The sequence below is a fragment of the Amblyomma mixtum genome, chromosome 7, assembly GCF_055824585.1.
Source record: "Amblyomma mixtum isolate Tamu chromosome 7, ASM5582458v1, whole genome shotgun sequence".
NCBI lineage: Eukaryota > Metazoa > Arthropoda > Arachnida > Ixodida > Ixodidae > Amblyomma > Amblyomma mixtum.
This window is the reverse complement of record NC_143018.1, coordinates 129,021,618-129,040,916: the sequence shown is the minus strand read 5'-3', so window position 1 is coordinate 129,040,916 and position 19,299 is coordinate 129,021,618. Positions and strand designations below refer to the sequence as shown.

The 19,299-nt window shown below is 44.9% G+C and overlaps 1 protein-coding gene across 1 annotated transcript in view; it reads right to left on the bottom strand.

The window, feature by feature from the left end:
- Window positions 1-6,152: 6,152 nt before the first annotated feature.
- LOC149337565 (uncharacterized) overlaps window positions 6,153-19,299 on the bottom strand; it is a 60,283-nt gene continuing 47,136 nt past the window's right edge. Inside the window, exons 14-18 of the mRNA XM_089554903.1 lie at window positions 16,091-16,215; window positions 11,630-11,898; window positions 10,469-10,538; window positions 9,516-10,239; window positions 6,153-8,498 (exon numbers count right to left, since the gene is read on the bottom strand). Of these exons, the coding sequence (XP_089411029.1) occupies window positions 7,983-8,498; window positions 9,516-10,239; window positions 10,469-10,538; window positions 11,630-11,898; window positions 16,091-16,215 (1,704 nt within the window). The 3' untranslated portion in view covers window positions 6,153-7,982. The remainder of the gene's footprint in view (window positions 8,499-9,515; window positions 10,240-10,468; window positions 10,539-11,629; window positions 11,899-16,090; window positions 16,216-19,299) is intronic.

Sequence of the window (19,299 nt, the reverse complement as noted above, 5' to 3'; positions counted from 1 at the left end):
TTACCTGGAAAAACGGAAAGTAACACTCCTGAAGATCCCATACGTTTCCAATAATTACAAGAGCCAAAGCAGCGAACTAAACAGAGGAACGAAGCATTCACTAAGAAAGACCAGAACGGAAGCTCGAAGAGAGGAACACATTTTTATTCTAGACTCGTAGTTTTCTTCTCCCCTTCTCGCTTCAGTGCCATTACTTCACAGTTTCCAGAGCCATAATTTAAGACAGACCGGGGAACATCCAAGCACAGAGGACGGATTTAACCCCACCCCCCAGTACAAATCGGTGAGATAGTGGGCATTATATTTTGTAAACATGAGAAATGAGGCGTATAAGACATGCACACATACACGAGCACACAACACCCAAAAACGCACGACAGCCAACCTTTGGGTCACAGTATGGCTCGAGCACGCACGCGAAGTAGAAGATGAAAGAATAAGGAATGTAAATGTTATTTCAGAGTGAGAATATTGAGGGAAGATGTTAACCTTAACACCGGCTTGCTGACCAAATACAAAAGAAAACTTAAAAGAATGGAGTGCTATGGCCCGCGGTGGAGTTTCGGTCGACAGTGCCCTCGGCTATGATTTTTAATAACCAGGGTTGCGTAGCGAAACCGCAAGCGGACCGAGATGCCATGACGCGCTTAAGGCTACATTTAGGTCCTTAAACCTCGATTCTGCCAAATATAAACTGACCTTTTTACTACAGAGTGCTGCCGTTCGAATGCATTTGAAACAATAATCAACATCCTCTCCCTAAACTTCAAACGCAAAATATCCCCCGGAATTAAGGTGCGGCGTTTCGTACCGCCTACCATTAAAGCTGCCGTGAAGAAAGCAGTAAAGCACAACTCTTGTAACGCACCGCTCCATAATTAACGCACTGATATGACAGCGAACTCTTCTCAAAGAGAACTAAAGTGGGTACAAGAATACAGGTTTAGGCTTGTAAAAATATCACATGCTTTCTGCCTAATGCTGCTTTGAACTGTTGTATTTTTACAATGTGACATGAACGAAAGGGTTCTGTGGAATGGTTGAGGCGTAAAAGAGATGAAAGTAAAGTGCCGCCAGAAAGATGAACACTGGCTGGTACCTTCTGTGCACCCTCATGCTATGAAACTTTACTTCATAAATTACCTGTTGACTATGAAACTCCTTAGGTCATTGCCGGTAGTTGGGCAGGGGGGCTTACTTTAACGCAGGGGAACATGAGACTTCTTAAAAATATTGATCTTTAGGAATGCAAGGAACTTTCCTCTTTCAGGGATGGTTTTTAAATCAGTCCACTAGAAACAGCCTCCTACTTGCTTCTTTTGAAGGGGAAAAAACTCTGAATTCAAGTAAAATGTGACCTAGAGCTGAATTCATTTTAATAGTAAACGCCTCTGAAGGGTGATCAAAAGATGACAAATTAAGTTTTTCACTGATCAAACTGATACAATGTAAAGTTCATATTTAAAACTGCGCGAACAAAACAAGGACCGAGCAAGAACACAGTAACACACACAAGCGCAGACTTCCAACTTTTATTCGAAAAGATTGCCGCAGTCTTTTTATACCCTCAGTAGATACCATCAACACACCCCAAACCATCCGTAACATTTAAAACACGTGCGCTTATCTCCTCTGAACGTCCCAAACAATTCACGATAATGGCCAGGAGCCTAGCGGCACACAAGTGACTCAGGAACACCCGCAAATTTTACCTCAAAAAAGATGAAGATCGCGAGCCACGTGCGTTGTCTACGACATGTCGAACACGCCAAGAAGCACAGATAAAACAACGAAATGAAGACAAAAACAACGAAATGAAGACATAAACATGGTAAAAGGCAAAGGAGCGATCACTAAAACCTGAGCAAAAAATGAGAACCCAACAGGAACGCGGAAAAATAAGTCTGAGGCCACTACATTGGAGCTGAGAAATAGAAAAAGAGCTAAAAAATTTAATAATCTCATACTCAATAATCTCATACCTAAATAATCTGATACCTCGGGTGTCCGCCATGATGAATAGTGAAGGTAGGCGACAAGAGTGCAGAGTAAGCCACAGCACCTTGTACACACAATGCGCCTCTGAAGTCGTTTATCAAGTTCCCTTATCGTGTGGCCAGACGTACATCGGCCAAATAGGGCGTTGCTTTAATGAAAGGGCGAGTGAGCATGAGCGCAATTTGTCAAGCAAATCAGGAAGCAATATGGCCATTCACTGCGCGAAGTGCGCAAAACGCGACTGTGGGGCGTTTTTAGAAGATGCTGAATTCCTTGCGAAAGCGGGAGGGAAGACAGAAAGAGAAATAATTGAGGCCTTTCTTATTGCCAAGAGCGCAGATCGATGTGTGAGCATGCCGTCAATTCACCTGTCTGATAAAGAAATCGAGTTTCTAGAAGGGAGCAATGCGTGCCGTCATGGTTAGATGTTCGCCTTCCTCTTAGACCTGTAGGGTTCATGCGTCACTCTTTTAGCTTTCTATGGTTAGGTTCTCACTTTACACTGGTTTCATGTTTTAGATGGCTTTTGTTCATTGAGGTATGAGATTATTAAATTTTTTAGCTCCTTTTCTATTTTTGAGCTCCAATGTAGTGGCCTCAGAGTTGTTTTTCCGCGTTCCTGTTGGGTTCTCATTTTTTGCTGAGATTTTAGTGATCTCTCCTTTGCCTTTTAACATGTTTATGTCTCCTTTTCGTTGTTTTTGTCTTCATTTCGTTGTTTTATCTGTGCTTCTTGGCGTGTTCGACATGTCGTGGACAAGGCACGTGGCTCGCGATCTTCATCTTTTTTGAAGTAAAATTTGCGGGCGTTTCTGAGTCACTTGCGTGCCGCTAGGCGCCTGGCCATTATCGTGGATTGTTTGGGACGTTCAGGGGAGATACGCGCACGTGTTGTAAATGTTACGGATGGTTTGGGGTGTGTTGATGGTATCCACTGAGGGTATAAAAAAACTGCGGCAATCTTTTCGAATAAAAGTTGGAAGTCTGCGCTTGTGTGTGACTGCGTTCTTGCTCGGTCCTTGTTTTGTTCGCGCAGTTTTAAATATAAACGATTGAGACCAACTAGCTCGCCAGAAGATACTTTTGAACAATGTAAAGGTAGGTCAGGAGTAGCTTCCCATTATTTAGGATTTTATTTTCCAGCATCTAAACGGTGGTACAGTTCAATTAAGCTAATAGCTAGTCGGCTTGCTTTCATAGATGCTGGGTAGTGATCGCAGCGGTAGAAACGGCGCAAGGTAACCCATTACTGCAAACGAAGGCGACTACAGCCCTCCCGAGATTCCTCTGCGCTTTACCACCACCTCCAACGTAAGAGATATATTTAACGTTTTTGCAGGGCAATTTTTACTTCCCCACACTACACTCACAGCCGTTGACCTTCAAGATTACAGGAAAATAATTTGTTTTTCGGTGTTCCAAGATTTTGATTCTCTTTCGTGTATTTCAAGGTAGCGTGTAGATGATGCAACGGATTTTTAATGCAATTGAAGCAACACAGTTATTCTCACTAACGAATGTGATGAAATAATCGCAGATACTGACAGTGCAGACATGTTTAATCACGCGTTTTCATCTGTATTTACCAAGGATACCGGCCTACTTTCCGCGTCTACCCTTCCCAGAAACATAACGAATAACATGCCGGCCACAACGTTCTCGGTTTATGGAGTCGCTTCCCAAATTCAAAATATTAAACTCTCATCATCAGCCGGCATCAACGAAATCAACTCGAAAGTGTTAAAGAATACCAAACATACCTCTGCAAAATTTTTGTGCCTGATATTTTCGCAGTCATTGTCTACAGGTATTTTGCGTCACGACTGGAAGGTGGAAAAGGTCGTTCCCGTGTACAAATCAGGTAATAAAAATTCCCCTTTGAATTATCGTCCCATCTCACTAACCAGCGTGCCTTGCAAGATCATGGAACATGTCATATACTCGCAAATCATGAACTTCTTAGATACTAGCAACTTCTTTCACTCTTCACAACATGGATTTAGGAAAGGAGTTTCATGTGAAACACAGTTGCCACTTTTTCTAAATGACCTGCATGCAAATCTTGACTGTAACATCCAGACTGACGCTGTATTTTTAGGTTACGCTAAAGCATTCGATAAAGTATCCCACCGACACTTGCTGCTAAAACTTTTCCTCTTAAATTTACACCCAGATGTCTTAAGATGGTTAGAACAGTTTCTTACTAATCGTACTCAATCTGTGCTCAAAAACAGCCAGTCGTCTAGTCCCCTACCCGTAACCTCAGGCATCCCGCAAGGGTCCGTCCTTGGTCCTCTTCTTTTCTTAATATACATTAACGATTTACCCTTGCATGTGCCTTCCTGAATCTGCTTATTTGCTGACGACCGCGTTATTTATCGTACAGTAACTAACATCTCAGACAAAAACGCTCTTCAGACAGACCTTAACAGTGTACAAGAATGGTGCGACCGGTGGTTAATGACTCTTAACCCTAACAAATGTAAGCTCATGTCATTCACCCGAAGTCTTAGACCTTTTCGTTCTGCTTACAGAATAGACAACCTACCAATAGAATCTGTGCAAACATTCAAGTACCTAGGCGTCTCACTATCAACTCTCAACTAACCTATCCTGGAATGCGCATATTGTGAACATCATTTCATCGGCCAACAAAAAAATAGGTTTCGTCAAACGCCACATACGCCATGCACCAAAAGACTTAAAATTACTAGCATATCAGTCACTGATAAGACCTAAACTTGAATACGCATCAGCCATCTGGGATCCCCATCAAAATTATCTGAAGGCTAACCTTGAATAAGTTCAAAATCGCGCTGTTAGATTCATTCATTCCGCATACTCATACGACATCAGTGTATCGTCTTTAAAAGCTGAAATTAACTTGTCACTTCTTTCCCATCGCCGGCGCATTGCTAGTCTCTGCCTTTTTCATAGTCTTCAACAGTTCATTGCACGAAGCACCCTACATCGTACGCCGCATGCACATATCCCAGCGCACTGGTCATCGGCTTCAAGTTGTTCGTTCACGCTCCCGTACCACTGCATTCTCGGCCTCGTTTTTTGCCCGAGCAGCATCCGACTGGAACGGCCTTTTCCACCAAGTCGCATCCATTACCTGTCCATCAAGATTCCACCAAGAGTTAACGCAACTGATGTTAGATTAAACCGAACCTCATATTATATCTGTAGCCCCACCCCTTACGTAATACCCCTGAATAGGGGCCTTTAAGGAAATAAACTGAACTGAACTGAACTGAACTGAACAGTGGCCGCAAGCAACACCGAAAAGCCCTTCTAAACGTTCATTTTTAGAGCTCGTGCCTCCGCAAAATATTTCTCCCCTCATAACTTTCTACAGTCCTCGTAAATCAGGATTTAAATTTTCAGGTTGTTTTTGTACATCTGCCTAGGATTTCAGACACTATGAATGATTAACGCACCTTAAATTTGCGCAATTTTGTGACACACCTACCGGAATACGAGCGTTACTAATGCCGCTAATGTAATAATCCATATAATTTGGCAAAATCTTGAGTCATCTGAAGAACCTGCGTGTCTCGTACGTCCAGTTTATTAGCTGCACGTGGAGATATGGCGAGGATGAAGTGTGCAGGACGCTGTTGAGCAGGCGACTTAGGTTAACCGTACAGGAGAGCTGAAATGTACAGATTTATTACCAGATGAGGACAAAAAGTCAACACTGCACAGTTAAAATTGAGCGCAGTTATAAAGTACAAAACGTTTGTCATTTCGCAATGTAAGAAATTAGCAAGGCAGTACCGAAAAAGAACAACATAACATGCTTGCTCAATGCATGATGCTAAAATGAATCGCCACTTCAGGATGTCTTGCCGTAAATGCATCATTTTCAGGAGCAACGGTTGGAGCGTGCGCATTTGCACTTCTCTACTGACATCACTGCCGTTCTTCAACGGCAACCCGGGGTAAGATTTGCCTTCTGCAGTATCAGAGTGGAGTGAACAATTACAACTCTTATTGCTAAAACCAGCTTTTGGGCAAGCTGGTTACTTTGCTTCTACATAACTGCAGCATAAAAAATGACGAGCACAAAGGAAGAAACACCTACGAGCAGCGTTTGTCCATGTCGTAGGTGTTTCTTCCGTTGTGCTCGTCATTTTTTACGCGGCAGTTATGTGGAATACAACTCCCATGTGGCCAATCACAGAAAAATTCGGTACGCAGTTCTTATTACTAACGCCACCAAGTTTTTTTTTTCTAAGAAAAAACTTCTCCAAATTTGGTATTTATAGAGCCAGTCAACGTGCAACACAAAGGTGATGCACTGTTATCCGTAAACAAGAGGTCACTGAAAAGCATGAAAAATTTAGCATCTTAAAATATAGACAGATTGCATTAAAAGAATGTGCGTGCATAAGAACTGCAAAATGATAGCAAATGTTTTGCATTGAACCAAACATGAAGTCCAGAATTCACCACATTAAGGCAGTGATTTAAAGCATAAATGAAGAGTTAAAGTGAATTTGTGTACAAATGTGTCACCGACCACAGTGTGAGAACCTTATACCTCTTGAAGCGGCTTTTTGCGCTTTGCTCTAAAAATATTTCTAAACCATTGCGTCCGTTATTTTACGTGAGTTATCAGACATTTTAACCTGCGATAAAAAGGAAGAACAAACTTGTCCATTTGCTGTAAGGTTCATTATTCTGACGGAAAAAACAACCTCGGGGCCTCCTACAGGAAGGCCTCAAAAGAGATTCCTACAGAGGTACACTTCCCATACATTCGATGTTGCGTTCATCTCGTGTGATACGCTTGCACTGATTTATAACACAGCCATGCATGTGTAGCGAGCTTAAAAATTAAGAGCCAATACTTTGTAATCGCCGTGTGACCGCTACAAGTAACCCTTGGAGCACAAATCAATAAAATCTATTGCACCAAAAGGCGATTTCTGCATGATAAAACATGAACCATGCGCGAAGACATCCTCCACACATGGTCACTCGTGCTCCCACTAATAGTTTACAGGCTGTTGAAGTGTAGTTATTTTGACAGCTTCACCAGAAACTGTTGAGCTCATTTGCAACCATAGACATAAATGCACTTGCGTTTACCGCCAACTTGGCCTTTTCACTTTATCACTATTCACAACACGCAGAAAAACTATAAAATAAAAATAAAAATAAAGTACAGCATGGCAAAAGAGACCTTCGCAAGTAATGGAAATGTGTTTGATAATATATTTGATTATATAGTATATGAATGTTCGTGCGATAAATTAGATGCAATGCAGAATGTTCCCATAAAGAGATGTATAGAAATATCAATGTACAAGAAATGTTATCAAACGGCTCACAAAAATCTGTGAGATCACAACATTCTGAAAGGACCATTTACAGCCAGGGACAAAAAGAACCGAAATTTAGTAATCCGCACTCATAGCTTCCCTCTTATTTCCCTGATAAGTAAAGCGAATAGAAACAAATGCTAATTGGCTACCAACAGGTACTAGCAAAGTGTTCAGCAGAAAGCGGCACTACGTTGAGTTCGAAACGGTCAGCACCGTACTTCGGTCTTTCTTCGGCAGGACCGAGAAAAATGGTAAAGGCGGGGTGTGGAACTACAAAAACAAACAAGTGACCACCATTTGTTGGTCCTTCAGCATCACCATCTTGAGATCATGGTTCTTAGTAGCGTTGCAGCTTGTCAAAGAATTTGTGATGGGCGAACAAGCCACTCCAGGCACTCCTGGACAGCAGTCGAGGTGTGCCCTGCACCAGCAATGCATTGTAGGAAACCGCGCGGTGAAGAGCTGTACACTGTTTTTCGCAACACGCACGGTTGCAGTTATGCCTCTATATGGATCGAAATTGCGAACAAATGCACCTAGCGTCTCAGAATAGGCTGATGAAGGCTAAGAAGCACTCTGCCTTGGAGACGGCGCACGCCCGTACGGTGAGCTGGATCACAGTAAATGTTTCTTGTGGCACCGTATTCATCAGGACACGGCCATTTTGCTGGCTCCATTCGGCATAAGGAAGGTCTTCTCCTCCGTAGCTGTCTTCACAGTGCTGTTCTTGTTAGGCTCCTGGTCTGAAACCACTACGTTGTGCTGTTCCGTCACTGCCGCAACCGAAGTGTTCCACGACTGCGGTAGTTCCGGAATCGTGGGCGTGCTCGGCACTGGAGAGGGTCTCCGGAACGTACTGAAAGACTCAACCTTTGGCTGGCACGCTGGCGTGTGGTCGATGCCGTTGATTCGTATGGGTGCTGTTTCACCACCGGCGTAGACAAACAGAATGTGCGCTTCTTGATTGCTAGCAAAGTTGAGCGTGGCCGAACTGCGTGAGCCGTCGTGGATGTACTTCAGGGGATAGGACGCGTTAAGGCTGCTGCTCTTCGCGGTTTGCTGCTCCTCGCCAGCGTAGAGGTCGGGAACCAGAGGAGAGACTTGCTCGTGAGAAGAGTAAAACTCTTTATGGTTCTCCTTGGCGTCTTGGTCTTCGGCGACGACCTGTGTGGAAGGAATATCAGCGTCACATTTTAAATAACGTGTAAAAAGCAAGGCTTCAACTTCAACCGGGGAAATTTTCATGAATGACGCAGCACAAATCAAGGCTCACACAAATATAAGGGTCCTGTGTTCCACATTTTAATGACACAGACAGTTATTTTAAAAAAAATGTCATGGAATTCTTTCAGCCTTGGCGAATAATGCTTTGTACAAAATACCGTAATTAAGAGTGACATCATTCCTATTCTGAAAACCTGCATGTGATTGCTCTAACCTCAAAATTACAAGACGTTGAGAATTAAGTGGTTGGTACTAAGGCACACTTCTCCGCATTCAGCACCCTGTAAAACAAGACCTCTTATAATCGAGTGAGGCTGCATCTACAGTCTCAAGATAAAAGAAGGGTTCCGCCTTCACTGCAGAGGTCCTTTTTTGGTGACCCGTCTGCATATAATCAAGGGTGCCGAGCGGACGCAGGATGACGACAAGCGCTTTTAATTTGGTTAATGGTTCTTGGGGCTCGGACTCGGACTATGACTCGGACTATGAGGGACGCCGTAGTGATGGACTCAGGAAGTTAACATGCACTGTTCAAGCATTTTTTAACATGCACTGACATCGCACAGTACACGGGTCTATAGAATTTCGCCTTCATAGATATTTGACTACCGCGGCTGGGATCGAACCCGCGTCTTTCGGGTCAGCAGCCAAGTGCCATAACAACTGAGCCACCACGGCGGCTCCTCAAAACGCTTTTAATGAAAGCGATAAAGATAATACATAGTGCATGTTTCACTGTCTGTGTTCGTCTTGTTCTTACGTCCAATCCCTGTTTGTTATTTACCGCAACTCTTTTCACCTTATGCAGTGTGAATTAGCCCCCTTAAAAAGTTTTAACAATGAATAATAACAGTTGAAGGTATGCTGGGTTGGTTTACGAAGTAAAAAGAATACTCTAAAAACTGGGGGGCCACTTTAATTTAGCTATTATAAATCAGGTAATAACAATCGGACTACCTTCGACGTCGTTTTCTTCTTGTGCTGTCCTCCAGCATTTCTTTTATTGCCGTCCTTCTGCTGATTGCAGGTCTTCAGTAGACTGCTAACTCCTGACAAGCGGGACAGTCTAGTGGGACAGTCCTTAACACTAGCTGGATCCCCGGTACCGGGACCTCCTCCCTTGCTCCAGATGTTGGTGTTGAAGACCACAGTGCTCGTGCTATCAGAGCTGGTGGATGTGACGCGCACCATGGACGAATGGCTGTTCTGCTTGGGGTTAGCGCTTGCGCACCAGGACCCTGTCGGCGGCCCACTTCCGCGGTGCTTCTTGAAGGTTCTCGTGGAGACCAGCTGCGCCCAGGCGGCGCGGGCTTCGGGATACTGTAAGACTCGCACCACGAAGATGAGGAAGCCCTGCATCGAGTTGCACACGCAGAAGACGTACTGGAACACGGTCCTCACTTTGCCGACCGCGAACACGCCGAAAATCCACGTGACACCCAACAGAGTCATGACTGTGAATGCGCCGCGGACTTGGGCCGTGGTGATCGGAGGCTGGCTGGCTATCCCGGAGCTGGACTCGGACATGTGGCTGGTAGACTTGGCTTCTCCTGCCATTCTTGGCTTGAAAAGGACTCGTGTCACCATGATGAAGACGAGCAGGTTTATGAAAAGGATGCAGCAGGAGATGCCCAGGAAGGCAACATAGTAGATGAATGGGTTGCTTGAAGATATCACGCAGCTGAAAAGTAAAGTAGACAGGCGCACTTATTCACTATTACGCCTGCTGGCGAGGAGAGCAGAACGTTTGAAAAATTAAGGCTCAACGCAAATTACACTAGGCAGTGGCGCGAACAAAACAATTTTATCTAGTAACGCAAGCTTCAGTCAGCTTTCGTGCATGCAGTATATTCTAATTGGAAGCCGCGCGACTCCCATGCAAAGTATTACTGTGGTGAAAGCGTACTCACTAGCCATCTTGACTCCTGTAAGGCTCCAGATCTATGACTAGGCAAGTTGCAACAACAGCAGCTGGAATCCCTGGAATAAGTGAAAGCACTGGAGTGAAGTGTGTAATATTTGCAAATGAAAGGTGGGCTCTATGTGGCACTAAATGTTTGTACAGCTGGGAACTTCTCAGCCCTATAAAAGGAAAGCGAATTCGACAACAATCTCTTATTATAAGAAATGTCGAGGTAATAAGTCTCTTGTGCTCGCTTTTTGAATTGCGTTATTGCGAGTGCATTACACTTAATCATTTTAGTATAAATGAGATATAGCTACACTCGGGCGCACCTAAAGAGGTCTTCGACGGAAGTCGCTGTCCGCACGCCATGAAGGGTTGCGATGAATGTACCTTGTAATAGTTTAGTTATCATGCATACGTGTGTCATCTAAGATTAAAAAGGGGTGCCTTAATCCGCAACACTGCGTTCGCGTTAGTTGCCTTTGTGCAGCGCATGCAGGCCCCCGTTCGTTGAGCCCGAATAACAAATATAACGGTGGATAGTGCGGCATGTACGCCTCTGCGCCGCCAACACCACTGAATTCATTTTCTCTTTGCTGCAGTTTCCTAAGTGCTTCTCTGCTCCGCTTGTACTCGCGTCCTTTAACAGAGTCTAACGCTCTGGGGCCTTGGACAAAACCTTCCAGACAACGGAAAGCGGTGAAAGCGCTCCTGACTTTCTTAAGGGACTCGGGGTTGCATTCCCGCCTATAATCTTTAGGTTTTCAGTGCGCGCCCTCTGTCTCTGTGACATAGTGGTCGCTGGACACTTAGACAACTCATTTCCTTGCCGCTCTTTTTCCTTTTTTCCCCTTTGTTCCCCTCCCCAAGTGTAGGGCAGCCAACTGGGCTTCGCCTGGTTAACCTCCCAGCCTTTCCGTTCTTTTCTCTCTCTCTTTCTTTGCTGCAGCTAACTTCGCAGGCACTGTTAATCAGAAAATTACATCGCTGTTGAGTCCGTTCTTTATTTCGCATATTAACAAAGCAGTATCAGGCAAAACGCTTCGCTCCTGCGAACATGTCCATGAACTATACTAGTTATTTATTGGACGCAATCATTCTCTGAAGCCATCAATAAAAGTGTCGCGAAGTATCAATCAATAAACGATGCTAGAGGTGCTCTTACCCCAGGCAATGAGAACGCGCTTGAGCATGAAGCACGCTTCGGAGGAGGCGAACACGTGCACGAGCATCTGGTACATGTTCGCGGCCTCGACGCCCATCCAGGCGAGGCTGGCCAGCAGGAAGTAATGGATGGCCACGGCCGTGCCCAGGCACAGGTAAAGATCGGGAAAGCGCTCGTGCAGAGAGCCCGCCAGGAAGGCCACGTTCAGCAGAAGCATGGCCGAGCACAGATTGAGCAGGATTTTGCCCGACCGGTCCTTGTTCAGGCATCTGCCCGAAGAGAGGGTTGATGGAGCAGAAGGATGAAAAACTCATCACACGCTTGATGGTACGAGGCAAAATTTTCAAATTACGGCTTCAGCTGCATGGGTGTGATTACTTTTTACTAATGGTGTGTGAATATTTGAAATTTAGAAGCGGACTATATTTGTTATTCGGTTCATGTTCTAATGGAGAAATTGCTCTTGGGAAATTCTTGAACGTTGCTTAGGGAATGATTACTGCTGACGTTCGTGATTTGGACCTTGGCGAAACTGCAAAATTTTAATACAATCTCCCATCATAGAGTCTAAAACGTCAGGAAGACACTACAGAGGCGTCAGCTTGGCTTTATTCTCTGTCGTTTATCGAATGCACCGCTCATACTCGCATCCTGCTAGGCTTCAAGCACATGCGGAGCTCGGCAAGTGGTCTTTACCACAAACCACATGATTATAATAAGATAACCTGGCACCTCCTTCAAACGGTCGCGACGAGAAACGCGCGGTTACTTGATGCATCCTTCTGTAATGTGTTTCATACTAAAGCCCACACCCAGGGCACACGTTCTGTCGTGTTCAAAACTCTTCAAGAGCAAGCTGCGTCATCTCGTCTTGGTGAGCTGTTATATGAGGGGAATTCCACTCGCGGAATTTCGCATGGTACTCCCGAATGGGGGCCGAGCTGAGATTTCACCGGAAAGGCAAGCGATCATGTAAAATCCCCCATATCGCATGCTGCATTGCATCCGCTGCACATACGACGTGAACTGATGGCGTGGCATGACCACAATAGGATCGAGCCCTTGACAATAGTAGCGTGGACGCATAGTTTCATTTGTTGAACATCGCCGCCAGCCGTCCGAACACAGCTGCGCACTGCATTCGGACGCCGACAGTCGCGTCGCTGGTCATTTTTGTTTCGTTAAAGAAGCCGGCTTATCATTCCGACTCCAGTGTACGTCCCTCTCGTTACGTTGTTCTTCCGGCGCGCGTAAACTGCTAGATTCTCACTGGCTCTTCACTGTTTGGTCGATCGAATGCCATCATTCAACGCGTTTTTGCGTTTCTAGCATTTATTTTCTGCCCCGCCGCGGTGGCTCAGTGGTTACGGCGCTAGGCTGCTGAGACGAAAGACGCGGGTTCGATCTTGGCCGCGGCGACCGAATTTCGATGAAGGCGAAATTCTAGAGGCCCGTGTGCTGTGCGATTTCAGTGCACGTTAAAGAACCCCTGGTGGTCGAAATTTCCGGAGCCCGTCACTACGGCGTCCCTCATAGCCTGAGTTGCTTCGGGACGTTAAGCCCCAATAAACCAATAAAGCAACCATTTATTTTCTCTTTAGGGAAAGAGGTGCAATACTACCTTGACCTTCGGATAACGTGAACATTTCTTCGGCCCCCTAAAGTCCGAATTTTCCAGGATTTATTCACCAGCACATTAGTTTTAGCTGCTAGTCATGCCTCAAGTGGTGGGTTTCATTTGCTTGCTCATTTAGCAGGACGGTACTGCTGACTGCATACTGTTATCCTGTTTCATCAAGTAGTACGCAATTCTGGGGTTATCATGCTTGTTTTCGTGTGACGACGGAAAAACTTAAAATCAGGGCATCAGAAATGAGCCTGTGTTGCATCCTGCGCCAGGAATAAATTTTGTGAGTTCAAAAATGTTCACTTAAGCTCACGTAAAACTTTTGCTGATATACCGTCGATTAGAAAACACGCAGCACCAACCGACAACGCACGCTTTGAAACCTTCATTTAAAGTTAGACTTTAAAGTTTGCAGCCGGTACACAGATTTTGGGGGCAACGTGCAGATTAAGGTTGACTACATGAATGCAGACTTATAAAAAAACTCGTGTAGAGTAAATTTCAATTTGTATTGAAAACCCACAACTTGACATTACACTAGAAACACCTTTATCAAACTTTAATCACGCGCTGACACTTCGAAGAAGTGATTTTCTATCCTGAGGTTTCTGTCCTCTTGGCATAATTGTTTAATAAAGTGAAGTTGACAGTTCTTTGATAAATGTTTATTTTAACGTTCCTCGCATTAAACATGAACTGAGGCAATATCGCGCCTAGCTTCGAACTTCTTAAAAGCCCGCTAGTCATGCGATCGTACACATGCCCATTGCGGCAATTAGAAGACAGAGACGCTAAATTCCAACCATTCTTTAAAACAGTTCACAAGTTTGTCACTCTAAATCCAAGGAATTGGCTTGAGAGAGCATCTCTTATCAAATATTAGACACCACGCAACGCACAAGGCAAGGAAGGCAGAAAAAAACACCGACTTGTTGAGACAACGCAGAAGAAAGAAAGGTGCGTTCATGATGTAAAAAATAACGCACAGGGAACACAAGGGACGGAAAGTAAACGACGCAGACAAGCGTCCCTTGTGTTCCCTGTGCGCTATTTTTTACATCATGAACGTTATCCAACTTGCCCAACTTTCCGCTTTGCTGAAAGAAAGGTACGTATTATTTTGTATCCGCCTTTTCTGCTCTTTAACACTCTTTCTTATTTCAGAGTCATCGTGTGTTTCAAAGAGGAAAACAGCAATGTATTCTGGAGTTTTTTTGTGTAGTTAGTGTTTAACTGTATGTTAAATACTACATTATTTAGTCAGTCTTTTACGTCAAGTACTTAGCTGTTTATTCTATGGAGTGCAGGAAGTCGGCACCAACCCGAAAGTGCACGCACGGCGATGTTTTATAGATTGGCGTCATTATGCTCGGATTTGGTTTGGTTTATGGGGTTTAACGTCCCAAAGCGACTAAGGCTATGAGGGACGCCGTAGTGAAGGGCTCCGGAAATTTCGACCACCTGGGGTTCTTTAACGTGCACTGACATCGCACAGTACACGGGCCTCGAATTTCTCCTCCAAAGAAATTCAACCGCCGCAGCCGGGATCGAACCCGCGTCTTTCGGGTCAGCAGCCGAGCACCATAACCACTGAGCCACCGCGGCGGTGTACTATGCTCGGATTTCCGAGTTCGGTCCATTTTGAGGGAGGTCTCCACTTTGGCATCCCTCAAGACCCTCAGCGGACATTCATCAGTTGGGACAGAGGGTTGTGACTGTTTGTAATTAACTTTATCTCCTGATATTCGCATATTTTAACTGGCATTCAGTACGAAACGGATATATTGTCGGCCTTCCCTCTGTTCATTTCAAGCCTCTTCGTCGATTCCACCCTTTAGGTGACGGACACTTCATGCTGCATTCAGGGTTAGCACGAAACCGTCAGCACAAGCAGGTTTTGCCGATATCACTGTTTTTTTTATTTATTTATTTAATTCGTGTACCCTCCGGGCCAGGGACATTATAGAGGGGAGTGGTTACATAAATTTCAAGAAAAAAAAATGTGCAGTGCAGCAAACTAATTAGTAATACAAAAATGATTGCTCCTAGTTATGTTAGCTGTTGGGTTCTTGGTGTGCTGCTTAATGGTGTATAATGCACAACATACAGCGCAGCAATACAGTTAAAAAACAAACAAACAAAATGCTCGTACAAAAACAACAACAACAAAATAGAAAAATAGATACTCCTACTTATACAGTGTTTTCTAATGCTGTCTTGAAGCGTTGGTTGTCAGTAATTGTAGCGGTTGATGCAGGAAGGTGACTCCACTCAGCAGCTGTGCGCGAAAGGAATGCCTGAAACATGGCATTGGCTTTGCATAATGGACTTCCGACTTTGTTATTGTGAGCTAGCCTTGATGACATGTATTAGGGAGGGAAGATCAGTTCGTCGCGAAGGGAAGGATGTTGAAATCTCTTGTGAAAAAGTGAAAGTCTAACGGCTTTACGGCGAGATGCTAAAGATGGCGGGTTAAGATTTGATTTCATTGCTGAAATGCCGGTAGTTTGGTTATAATTACAAAGAATAAAACGAGCAGAATTGTTCTGTACCATTTATAATGAGTGAATTAGGTTTTGTTGAAAGGGATCCCAAACTGTTGCAGCATACTCTAGCTTTGAGGGGACCAGTGACTTATACAAAAGTTGTTTTAGGGAAGAAGGTGCCTTAGAGAAATTACGTTTTAGATATCCCAGCATGCGATTAGCATTATTAATTACGTAGGAAGTGTGAATGGACCAAGTGAGGTGTCTAGTAGTATGGATACCAAGATATTTATGGATACCAAGATCAGTAAAAGTGGGGCTGATCGGAGCAACGCTAAATTGCCTCACCTGAAGAGGGCGTAGGTGAGTATAGTGAAGAACAGGCCGGCAACCGACATAATGCACCCAACGTATGATATGACCGAGATATTCCTGTAGTGGTAAGGCGCCATTGTCATTCCAGGCATGGGATCCTAGGAGAAGGAAAAAGAAAAGGTAAAAGGTGGTCGTTCCTAATCAGGTGTCTGTAGATATCGAAGCTCCGGCAGGGGTATTCGGGTATAGACATGTAGGACTCCGATGTCATAAAAGCGTAGCTTTTTGGGCTTGTTGGTCCATGATCATAGCGAGATAATATAGCGCAGAATAGTACAGGACACAAGAAGACACGAACAACACGAGCGCTAACTTCCAACAAATTTTTTATTTCACACATGCAACATATTTAACACCAAAACCACGTCATCACCTGTGCTATCAGTAACGTTGTCTGAGAAATGAGAGTTCTTTATCAGATAAAAAGATAGAGGGAGTGCTTGCACATGTCTCTCTCGAAGAATTTGTCCTCTCAGCTTCAATTATTAACCGCGTGGTCATGTCCCTACTTTTTGCAAGCACAGCAGTTTTCTCAAAAAATGGTTTGCATGTTTTAGATTCGCATGAATGAATGTGATCAACAAGTGATTTCTCTTTCCTGTTCTTGACGTTGCGTGCGTGTTCCATCAATCGCTGATTGAGGCATCTCCCCGTCTGGCCGATGTAATGGCCCCCGCATGATAAGGGTATTTTATCATGCGATATTTTATCATACCGTTAGCGTTAAGGAAGTTAGCGCTCGTGTTGTTCGTGTCTTCTTGCGTCCTGTCCTATTCTGCGCTATATTATCTCGCTCCGATGTCATGTCGCGTTTGAGTATCTCTGCTCCCTGCATTGTTATGAAGGGCAAGGCGTATTCGGTCATCGTTAGATGTTATTTGCAGAAATTTAAATTGCTAAGTGCAGGTCAGTTGCAGCTCCAGGGAAACTGCACCGTTGTAGTGACCCGATGTGTCATGATTACTCCAATAGGTTGATACTACCTTTGATTAAAAAGACATGCTTGTTTTCATCTTTTGCGACAGACCACTGCCAAAGTTTTCGATTCATCCATCGATGCTGAAAATATAAGACTAAGTTTGTTCATGCGCCCTACACCTTGCGGGATTAATAGTGGATCTCCTATCTTGTCGCATAAAAGCGTTACGCCAAATACTTATTTCAAATTAAGGAGTTAGCACATTGCACACTAATGTCATTATTACATTGCATTTGGTGAATATCCTTTCTGAATATTATACCTGTCTCTAGGACAGCGTTGTGAAGAATTCAAAAATAATCACTTCAACTTATGCTCTATGACAAGAGAATAACCTGAATAGACAATGCCGGAGCTGAAAACTTTTAACAGACCACAGAAAAAACAGTCGTTACTTAAAACACTGTCTCTTTTATTTTCAAATTTTCCAACAAAATTAAGCTGGTCACAATATGAGAGAAATTAAATTAGAATTCTTTTGAGAAAAGAAATTGACCCAGTAACTGTCACCATATCTCGGTGGATACCCGAACCGCGCCGTGAAGGAAGTGATAAAGGAGGGAGTGAAAGAAGAAAGGAAGAAAAAGTAGTAGAGGTCTATGGATTAATTTCGACCGCATTGCGATCTTTAACGCGCACTGACATCGCACAGCACATGGGCGCATTTTGTATTTCGCCTCCACGAAAATGCAGCCGCCGCGGTCGGGTTGGCATCCGGGTAATCCAGCTCAGTAGACGAGCGCCTTCACCACTGAGAAACTGCGGCGGATAACCTCGGAAATATTTCCTCGCGGCTTACCGCGGTTCAGGTCAAAAGAGCTATAACCACTACCCAAACGTGATGCTCTCACTATGTTCTCCCATCACGCCAAAGCGAGCAGCCTCAGACCTTCCGCACGGAAACGCAACCCTTGAATTGCTCGAAGCTGCTTATTCTCTTTCGTTTTTATTACAAACAGTGCGGAAACTTGTCGCGCGCTTCAGTTTTACAGGGTAAAACGAACTGTAATACCCACACTGCTGAATTTTGTTTTCTCTATGCCCCAACCTTGAACCTTGTCTTAACTCGTGTAACCGGTTATTTTATGCCGCTCCTAATAACTATCAACTGGTTGCGTGAATCTCTCACTTCTCTTCTTTGCCAGTAAGTTCTTTGGTTTTGCTGTACGTGTCAGCTGAACCACTGCAGTTGTAGTTTTTTAGATTGGGCCCAGAAGCCAGTCTTTGCGAAAGCAACACTACGCTAGTCGCCGAGCCATTTCGCGGAGCTCTGGAAAGGCTAAGCTGAGCATGTCCGAGGAGCGGGTGACGTCACGCGGCTCACAGCTGGCGCGGCGCCGCCGCGCGCTCTCCATCGCCTTGCCGACAGTCTCCCCCCCCCCCCCCCCCCCCCCCCTGTCTCTCCCTCTCTGATGCGCAGTAGCGATTTCGCATCGCCATCTGCGTGGTTTGTGGTGTATATAAAATTGGCAGTGGCTTAGCTCTGCTATGCCAGGATATACGTAGCGTGAGGTGAGGGCGAGGTACCACATCTCGGTCGACACCTGAACCAGAGAGAAGGCGCATAACTACCCTCTTGGAACAGTGGACACCTGAACCATGCTTTAAGCTAAGTGGTGGCAGTGACAGTTGTGCGCTGCATGCGTTGGAATTCACAACGTTGTGCCAGAAACGCGGCGCTGAAGCCATAGGCCATCGACGTTCGTTGTATTCATTGGCGTTGACGTTGACCAAGTGTTACATTCCGATCGTTTAAATTAAAGGAAATGCGCATAATGGCTCCCTGGGTCAGTGGACACCTGAATCGTGCTTAGAGGTACGTGGGGTGACGAGAGAGAGATGTGAGCTACAGGCATTGGCAAGGTTGGCTCAGAAGCTCATAAACCGTTTCTGCGGTTCCGCGAAATCCTAATTCATTATTGCGACAGCCACCGTCTCTACCCGGCACCTGACAAGAGGCTGAGTAAGGCGGAGGAGCAAACTCTGCGGCGCCTGCAGACAGGAACTCTTCTCTTCCCTGCCATAGGAAAACACTTCGATCCGAACACAGATGGGCCCTGCCCGCACTGTGGAGAGATCTGCGATATGTTTCACATGGTGTGGGCATGTACTCAGAATCCTCACCTTCTCCCTTCCGTCACCCCCACCCGAGAGACATGGGAGACTGCCCTCCTCAACTGCTCCACACTGGAGTCCCAAAGGG